Source organism: Scomber japonicus, chromosome 14 (genome assembly GCF_027409825.1).
Source record: "Scomber japonicus isolate fScoJap1 chromosome 14, fScoJap1.pri, whole genome shotgun sequence".
Lineage (NCBI taxonomy): Eukaryota > Metazoa > Chordata > Actinopteri > Scombriformes > Scombridae > Scomber > Scomber japonicus.
Genome location: NC_070591.1, coordinates 1,193,868 through 1,203,867, shown reverse-complemented (window position 1 = coordinate 1,203,867; position 10,000 = coordinate 1,193,868). Strand labels below are relative to the sequence as shown.

At 44.0% G+C, this 10,000-nt stretch overlaps 1 protein-coding gene across 1 annotated transcript in view; it reads left to right on the top strand.

Moving 5' to 3' along the window:
* Positions 1 to 2,273: 2,273 nt before the first annotated feature.
* Positions 2,274 to 10,000, top strand: part of dlk2 (delta-like 2 homolog (Drosophila)) — a 21,709-nt gene continuing 13,982 nt past the window's right edge. Inside the window, 3 exon segments of the mRNA XM_053333521.1 lie at positions 2,274 to 2,564; positions 2,616 to 3,008; positions 7,835 to 8,129. Coding sequence (XP_053189496.1) covers positions 2,274 to 2,564; positions 2,616 to 3,008; positions 7,835 to 8,129 — 979 coding nt within the window.

Genomic DNA, 10,000 nt, shown 5'->3' with positions numbered 1-10,000 from the left:
TCAAAATGTGTTTATGGTCTCAATCGCTAGTTTAAAGCCTTCTTCAATGCAGTATGATGTTCATTTGGGACATTTTGGCCTCCCTGATTTTATATGTGACGATAAAGCAGGGTATGCATCAGGGCGTGGCTACGTCCTGATTGACAGGTTGATTGACCAATGTCCTCCAGATCCAGCCCTCGTAACCATAGCAACCTCCACGCTCCGCCCATGGCCAGGGTTTGACCTCTGCCCTCTTTCTGGTGAGGGTTTGACCTTTGACCCCTCTCTCTCTGGCTAGGGTTTGACCTTTGCCCCCTTTGCCCTCTCTCTGGTGAGGGTTTGACCTTTGCCCTCTCTCTGGTGAGGGTTTGACCTTTGCCCTCTGTCTGGTGAGGGTTTGATCTTTGCCCTCTGTCTGGTGAGGGTTTGACCTTTGCCCTCTGTCTGGTGAGGGTTTGACCTTTGCCCCCTTTGCCCTCTGTCTGTTGAGGGTTTGACCTTTGACCTCTCTGCAGACTGTCCTGTTTTAATGAAGTGATGCGACCGTATGAACCTGGAGGACTTTCAGCTTCGCTCTGATGAAACGCTCTGATGACATCACACATCCTGCTGGTGTCCACGGCGACCAGCCTCCTCCTCCTCCTCCTGCTGCGGTTGCCATGGCAGCGGTTGACCCCCTGCAGGGTGGAGTCACTGCCAGCAGCTTTCTGACTGTCTGTGGTTAGAAAGTCATTTTAAATCCTCCGTCAGTGTTTCTGATTGATCTGCTTCCTTCCAGACGTTCACTGGTTTCACTGGTTTCACTTCTATAAACATTATTTATGTTTCCACGTCACAAATTTTGTCACATTTTTTTGTCACATTTTTTTGTGTCAAAGTAGAAAATAAATGTAAAATAGATGAGCTGATGTAAAAAACCAAACTAGAAGCAAACATGGAGGATGAAAGGATGAAAGGAAGTGAACACAGAGAATCAGATCATCAGTATGTAAATGTTACATGTGGAAGGAAGGAAGGTAGGGGGGAGGAAAGAAAGAGAGAAGGAGAGAGGGAGGAAGGGAAGAAAGAAGGAAGGAAGGAAGAAGAAAGGGAGGAGAGAAGGAGGGAGGGAGGAAGAACAGATGGAAGGAAGGAAGGACGGAGGAAGGAAAGAAGGAAGGGAGGAGAGAAGAAGGGAGGGAGGAAGGACAGATGAAAGGAAGGAAAGGAAGGAAGGACGGAGGAAATAAGGAACGAGGGAGGGAGAGGGTTAGGAAAGGAAAAGAGGAAGGGAAGAAAGAAGGCAGGGAGGAAGGAAAGGAAGGAAGGAAAGAAAGAAAGGAGGAAGGAAGGAAGGAAGGAAGGAAGGATATTTGCCCAATAAAGGGTTAAATCAGCTGTTGTAGAAATGTTTCCTGTAAGTCTTAAAGAGACAGGAGCTAAAACGGCCTGTTAGAGTCAGAGGCTGAACTGAGGCGCTGCTTCAAGGACCAGTACGAGATAAATGAGGAGTTTATCTTCCAGCAGAGACTCCGAGTCTAAACACAGAGCTGCAGATGTGAAGTCATGTTGTAACGCGTCACTTCTTTTACTTTTCTACATTTGTTCTGTTTGTTCTGTGACATTTAACATTTCACTGCAACCAGTAACCCTAACCCTGCTTCCTGTCAGCCTCCCAAGAATGCAGCAGAAAGAAAACTGTGTGTGTGTGTGTGTGTGTGTGTGTGTGTGTGTGTGTGTGTGTGTGTGTGTGTGTGTGTGTGTGTGTGTGTGTGTGAATGAGTACATGTTGAAGCATTAAATTGGCCACCTGTTGCTATCCTTTCTCAAACACACACACACACACACACACACACACACACACACACACACACACACACACTCGCACAGCCTTTCTTTCTGTGTGTTTGCTTGAGAAAGAAAAGAATGAGGGGAGTGTGTGTGTGTGTGTGTGTGTGTGTGTGTGTGTGTGTGTGTGTGTGTGTGTAACAGAGTATCTTCCTTGCTCACATACCACAGCCCACACACACACACACACACACACACACACACACACACACACACACACACACACACTCACACACTCTGTCAGTAATCCAGGCATGTTGGTTCCTGTTTTGGTGGAGGTTGTGTTCATCGCTGTAATCTCTGGAAAAATGATCCTGCTGGTTACTTCCTGCCGCCTGCCAGTCGAGTGTGTGGGCAGAGAGACGTGAGTCCGTCGCTACAGCAACAGGCTGAGCAGACGAAGCTCAGAGCGGGACGAGACCGACGCAGAGACCAGCGCAGAGCAACCTGGACTCCTCTGACTGATGAGACAGAAAAAAGCAGGAGAAGAGCTGAAGACAGGGAATCTGCAGAAGAAGAGAAAACTACAACAGGAAGCAGAACTACAGGAGCCAGGGAATCTGCAGAAGAAGAGAAAACTACAACAGGAAGCAGAACTACAGGAGCCAGGGAATCTGCAGAAGAAGAAGAAACAACTACAACAGGAAGCAGAACTACAGGAGCCAGGGAATCTGCAGAAGAAGAAAGAACTACAACAGGAAGCAGAACTACAGGAGCCAGGGAATCTGCAGAAGAAGAAAAAACTACAACAGGAAGCAGAACTACAGGAGCCAGGGAATCTGTAGAAGAAGAAAAAACTACAACAGGAAGCAGAACTACAGGAGCCAGGGAATCTGCAGAAGAAGAAAGAACTACAACAGGAAGCAGAACTACAGGAGCCAGGGAATCTGCAGAAGAAGAAAGAACTACAACAGGAAGTAGAACTACAGGAGGCAGGGAATCTGCAGAAGAAGAAAAAACTACAACAGGAAGCAGAACTACAGGAGCCAGGGAATCTGCAGAAGAAGAAAGAACTACAACAGGAAGCAGAACTACAGGAGCCAGGGAATCTGCAGAAGAAGAAGAAACTACAACAGGAAGCAGAACTACAGGAGCCAGGGAATCTGCAGAAGAAGAGAAAACTACAACAGGAAGCAGAACTACAGGAGCCAGGGAATCTGCAGAAGAAGAAACAACTACAACAGGAAGCAGAACTACAGGTAGGAACAGGAAGCAGAACTACAGGTAGGAACAGGAAGCAGAACTACAGGTAGGAACAGGAAGTAGAACTACAGGTAGGAACAGGAAGCAGAGATCACATGATTTAAACTCGTCTCTTCAGGTTCAGTTTTAAAGGAGCAGTCCGTCTCCTGGGTCACGTGACCTCAGGGTGTTCGGGGTGGTCGGGGGGGTCGGGGTGTTCGGGGTGTTCAGGGTGGTCGGGGGGGGTTCGGGGTGTTTGGGGTGGTCGGGTCAGAGTGATGGAGGCTGTCAGCTGATTTAATGATCGATCAGTGATTGATGTTTGGATCGATCGTTAGAAAATAAGTTAATTACTCAAATGATTGTTGGACCTCAAAGGATTTAACCTTCCTTCCTCCCTTCCTTCTTCTCTCTTTCTTTCCTTTCCTCCTTTCCTTCCTTCCTTCCTCCCTTCCTTCGTCCCTTCCTCACTCCTCCCTCCTTCCTCCCTTCCTTCCTCCCTTCCTTCCTTCCTTCCTCCTTCCTTCCTTCTTCCTCCCTTCCTCTTTTCCTTTCTCCCTCTCTCCTTCCTCCCTTCCTCCCTCTCTCCCTTCCTTCCTTCCTTCCTCCCTTCCTCCCGAGTTACCAAAACTCACAAATCAGCAGCAGTAAAAGTGGTTTGATGATAAAGTAGAGATCATATTTAACATGTTTTAACACACCTGATTATAATTAACTAATAATTATAAAACCTTCAACAAGCTGAGTTTAATCTGCAGCAGGAAATATTCAGTTTAAACCCTTTAATAACTTTATTAATATAATAATATAATATTAATGATATAAGAGTCTGTGATGAAACAGATGTGTCTCCTGCAGCAGGTCTCTGTTCCTCCTCTTCAGACCAAACTCATCCAGCTGAGTTCATTAACCCTTTCCTGTCCAACCAGACTTTCATCTTAAAGCTCCTCTCACTGATCAGCTGTTTATTATAAATCACTACTTTACTCTTTAGGCTCATATTTATATTTATATTTATTAGCTGGTGTTGAGCTGCTCTGGGTGTGAAGGAGTTAAATGTCAGTGAACAGTGTTGCCGCGGGCGACGGGTCCTCAGAGGAAAACAGGAAGTTGTAGAAACACCTGAGAGACCTGAAAGTAGTACTAGTACCTCTAACTGTACTACAGTAAAGTACTAGTACCTCTAACTGTACTACAGTAAAGTACTAGTACCTCTAACAGTACTACAGTAAAGTACTAGTACCTCTAACTGTACTACAGTAAAGTACTAGTACCTCTAACTGTACTACAGTAAAGTACTAGTACCTCTAACTGTACTACAGTATTGTAGTAAATGTACTTGGTTGTTCGAACACCGGATTAAATCCAGCTGTGTGTGTGTGTGTGTGTGTGTGTGTGTGTGTGTGAGTGAGTGAGTGAGTGAGTGTGTGTGTGTGTGTTATTAATCTCGTACTGCTCCTTCAAGCAGCGCCTCAGTTCAGCCTCCGACGCTAACAGGCCGTTTTAGCTCCTTTAACACGAGATCAGGATCTAAAGATCAGGGTCGGGGTTCTGTGTTCAGTTCTCTGTGACGCGGTTTACAGCCGGTAGAGGTTCTGATGGTTCAGGTTCAGGAGTCAAACATCTCATATTAAATCTTTATGGTTTATAGTCTGTTTTTATTCTTCATGTTCAGTCTGATTTATTCTGTTTAACCTCGTGAACCAAACTAAACTGACTCCCTGGTCAGAGTCTGAGAGGCCGAGCGTCGGTCAGCTGTGGGAGGTGATGAGTGTCAGACGTATCACATCAAAGTCTGGCGGCGCCGTGCAGCTGAATTATTGACGGTGCGATCGGGTTTCACGTGTTTGATCTGAGGAGGAGATGATCGGCGCTGTCACACATTTCATCAGCACCAGAAACGTCTTCGTCTTCCTCCGAGAGGAAGATCTGAGCCGCCGACGCTCGAGATCATCCAGAGACGCTCGGAGACGTTGATCCCAGCTCACCGCTCACTTCCTCACACCTGTATTTATATCTTCATATAGAAGACGCTCACCAGCCTGCAGGAGCAAGGAAGGGAGGAAGGGAGGGAGGAAGGGAGGGAGGGAGGAAGGAAGGGAGGAGGAAGGGAGGAAGGAAGGGAGGACTGAGGAAGGGAGGAGGAAGGGAGAAGTGAGGAAGGGAGGGTGGAGTGAGGAAGGGAGGAAGGGAGGAGTGAGGAAGGGAGGAAGGAAGGAAGGCAGAAGGAAGGGAGGAGGAAGGAAAGAGGAGGGAGGAAAGAGGGAAGAGGGAGGAAGGAAGGGAGGAGGAAGGGAGGAGGAAGGTAGGAAGGAAGGGAGGAGTGAGGAAGGGAGGAAGGAGGGTGGAGTGAGGAAGGGAGGAGTGAGGAAGGGAGGAAGGAGGGTGGAGTGAGGAAGGAAGGAAAGGAGGAAGGAAGGTAGAAGGAAGGGAGGAAGGAAGGTAGAAGGAAGTGTCCTTCCTCCCTTCCTTTTTTCCTTTCTTCGTTCCTTTCTTCCTTCCATCTGTCCTTCCTCCCTTTCTTCCTTCCTTCCTTCCTTCCTTCCTTCCTTCCCTCCATCTATTTAATGATCCGGTCTGTATGTGGCCATTGAATGAATCTGAGTTTGACGCCTCTGATCAGCAGCTAGTCTGTTTGCTGCTGAGTGAAGCAGAGCAGTGAAGCTGCAGCCGGACAGTTAAACAATGAAACTGACTTTAAAGCTCCGTGAAGCTGAGAGGAAGCTGAGAGGAAGCTGAGAGGAAGCTGGGAGGAAGCTGAGAGGAAGCTGAGAGGAACCTGAGAGGAAGCTGGGAGGAAGCTGAGAGGAAGCTGAGAGGAAGCTGAGAGGAAGCTGCAGGATTCAGGAGTTTAACCGTCAGAAATGTTCCTCAGACGCTGGAACAGCTTCAGAAACTCCAACAAAACTCTTTTCACTGACAGAGAAGGGAGGAAGGGTGGAAGGAAGGAAGGGGGGGAAGGAGGGTAGAAGGAAGGGAGGAGGAAGGGAGGAAGGAAGGGAGGAGTGAGGAAGGGAGGAAGGGAGAAAGGAGGGTGGAGTGAGGAAGGGAGGAAGGGAGGAAGGAAGGTAGAAGGAAGGGAGGAGGAAGGGAGGAAGGGAGGGAGGAGGAAGGGAGGAGGAAGGGAGGAGTGAGGAAGGAAGGGAGGAAGGGAGGAGATACTTTCACACATTAACACACTGAGCGCTGATCGTCCTGCAGCTCTGAGTGTTGTTTCTCACAATCATAGAATTCATTCATCAATCGAAACCAATCCATTAATTTAAGGAATGCGGTGTAACGTGACTGCGTGTTGAAAATAAGATTTTACACTCAAAGTATTTCTCTACGTTGGGTTGGGATGTCAAACATAAGGCTCGTGGCCCTGAACCGGCCCATCAAAGGAAACAATCTGGCCCACTGGATAACTTTGCAAAGTAGGAAAATTACAGGAAAATAATTTTACTATGACTATGCTCACCGTTCCCAGTCGAGGGTCTGATCCACAGACTGTATAAAAGAAACAGACGTAACATCCGTGACGTCACCCATTGGTTTGTGGACTGCTGCTCGGAAGCCAATAGTTTCTAATCTAGGCAGCGCCATCTTGAAAATTTCAGGTGCATGCTGGGAAAAATAAAAACACGGATTCTACTTATATGGGCATGAGGCGGGGCCATGGGCGGAGCCATGGGCGGAGCGGGGAGGTTGCTATGGTTGCGAGGGCTGGATCTCGAGGACATTGGGCAATCAACCTGTCAATCAGGACGTAGCCACGCCCTAATGCATACCCTGCTTTATCGTCACATATAAAATCAGGGAGGCCAAAATGTCCCAAATGAACATCATACTGCATTGAAGAAGGCTTTAAACTAGCGATTGAGACCATAAACACATTTTGAAAACGTTTACTGAGGTTAGAAATCAAGTGAGAAGTTGGTGAATTCTCCATTGACTTGTATAGAGACGGTCGCCCCCTGGTGGCCTTTTGATAGAATGCAGCTCTAAGTTACTTCTCCATTGACTTGTATAGAGACGGTCGCCCCCTGGTGGCCTTTTGATAGAATGCAGCTCTAAGTTACTTCCTGGTTGGCCTCATTTCAGAGGACAGGAACTCCCCGCCTGGTCTGATCTCCTCGTTCAGATAACTGACTTCAAACGTGAGTCAGATTTTAAGGGTTATATGTTATCATACGCATGTAGGTTATGTGCTTATGTCCTAACTGGGATGAAACGGGGGGGGGGGGGGGTGAGTGTATGTGGCTGCTGAACTAAAATTACTTTAACACCATTGTTTTATTTAACATTTACTTCTTTTTTAAACTTTAAGAAACAGCTAGCTTAGCTGCTAGCTACCGGCTACTTTACACAGTGCTACCAGAGCTGTAGCCCCACCTAGTGGAGAAGTCCCACCACACCCCTGAAGACCGCCCAGACTGTGAAATAGAAATATATGATTAGAGAAATTTTATATGAATGTTTTAGAAGCTTTAAAGGACCAGTGTGGGGTTTAGTGCCATCTAGTGGTGAGGAGGCAGAGTGCAGCCAACTGTAACTGGACGCAAATCATTTTCTCATGGATTAGCATCTGTCTGATCTTTGCTAATGCAGAACGCAGTGATGTCCACTGTAACCATGGTAACCGGACACAACAAAGATGGCTACCGCTGACATCAGCAATAAAATGACACTAAAATGTTTGAGGAGAGTTTGTGGAGAAAACTAACACAAATCAAATGAGTAAAATTTGACTAAAACATTTTCCTCAAAATTAAAGATAAAAAGATAAATCTTGTTATAATGAGCACTGCTGTGGAGGCAGAGTGTGAGTCTACCACTGCTGTGTGACTCTAATCATGTAAAGAGTGAAATCCAGCAGTGTTTGATTAAAGCTGCAGTGAGGACGCAGCCGGAGCCTCAGACACTGATTTATGTGTCACACCTGACTCAGACCTTTGATCAGGACGACGACAGCTGCAGAGGCTCGGCTGGAGACGGCTCACAGCGTCTCACCTTTCAGGAGTCTCCGTGTGTTTGTCCTGCAGCTCAGAGTCTCTTTTCTCTTCTGCAGGTGCTCGTCCTCGCTGCTGCTGCCATGTCTCCGCTCCGAGTCGCTGCCATGCTGCTGCTGCTCATCGTCACGCCCGCCGCAGCTCAAGGTAAGCTCACCTGGCAAAAACCAACCAGACTACACACTGCTGAGCTAAAACCTCAAACTACTGCGGTCAGGATCTAAAGTTCATCTGACCGTTATCAGCTCATGCCAGCACATATATCTAACGGAGATTATAGGTTTATTACATTTTTACAGTTTTGGCTTCAGTTACTTTTCGGGTCATGATTTGACACAATGGATAATATGACAAGCTTTTAAAATACAACACATTGTTAAAGATGAAAACACAGAACTTAGTTTTTTCTTCTTTCCCATTAATCATCTCAGCAGCCCTCACATTTATCTGCTGACCCTTTGGAGGGGCCCCACCCCTAGGTTGGGAACCACTGGACTAAACTAGATAACTGTATATAAAGTAGTGTAAACTAGCTAACTGTATATAAAGTAGTATAAACTAGCTAACTGTATATAAAGTAGTATAAACTAGCTAACTGTATATAAAGTAGTATAAACTAGCTAACTGTATATAAAGTAGTGTAAACTAGCTAACTGTATATAAAGTAGTATAAACTAGCTAACTGTATATAAAGTAGTGTAAACTAGCTAACTGTATATGAAGTAGTGTAAACTAGCTAACTGTATATAAAGTAGTATAAACTAGCTAACTGTATATAAAGTAGTATAAACTAGCTAACTGTATATAAAGTAGTATAAACTAGCTAACTGTATATAAAGTAGTATAAACTAGCTAACCGTATATAAAGTAGTGTAAACTAGCTAACTGTATATAAAGTAGTATAAACTAGCTAACCGTATATAAAGTAGTATAAACTAGCTAACTGTATATAAAGTAGTATAAACTAGCTAACCATATATAAAGTAGTGTAAACTAGCTAACTGTATATAAAGTAGTATAAACTAGCTAACCATATATAAAGTAGTATAAACTAGCTAACTGTATATAAAGTAGTATAAACTAGCTAACCATATATAAAGTAGTATAAACTAGCTAACTGTATATAAAGTAGTATAAACTAGCTAACCGTATATAAAGTAGTATAAACTAGCTAACTGTATATAAAGTATTATAAACTAGCTAACTGTATATAAAGTAGTATAAACTAGCTAACTGTATATAAAGTAATGTAAACTAGCTAACTGTATATAAAGTAGTATAAACTAGCTAACTGTATATAAAGTAGTGTAAACTAGCTAACTGTATATAAAGTAGTATAAACTAGCTAACTGTATATAAAGTAGTATAAACTAGCTAACTGTATATAAAGTAGTATAAACTAGCTAACTGTATATAAAGTAGTATAAACTAGCTAACTGTATATAAAGTAGTGTAAACTAGCTAACCATATATAAAGTAGTATAAACTAGCTAACTGTATATAAAGTAGTATAAACTAGCTAACTGTATATAAAGTAGTGTAAACTAGCTAACTGTATATAAAGTAGTGTAAACTAGCTAACTGTATATAAAGTAGTGTAAACTAGCTAACTGTATATAAAGTAGTATAAACTAGCTAACTGTATATAAAGTAGTATAAACTAGCTAACTGTATATAAAGTAGTGTAAACTAGCTAACTGTATATAAAGTAGTATAAACTAGCTAACTGTATATAAAGTAGTATAAACTAGCTAACTGTATATAAAGTAGTATAAACTAGCTAACTGTATATAAAGTAGTATAAACTAACATACTACATCACTATAATACTGCAATCTGACCAATAGATGATGAGATAGTGTGACATCACCATTTTTAGGCTCCAACTTTACTAGAGTTATATGCAAGGGGCGGGGCCTGTGAGTGACATCACGTAAAATTGGATCATGGAGAATAATCATCTCAGAGAGAGAAAGAAAAATCTCTTTTAAGTGCATTAAGACAGAAACACGGCAAGC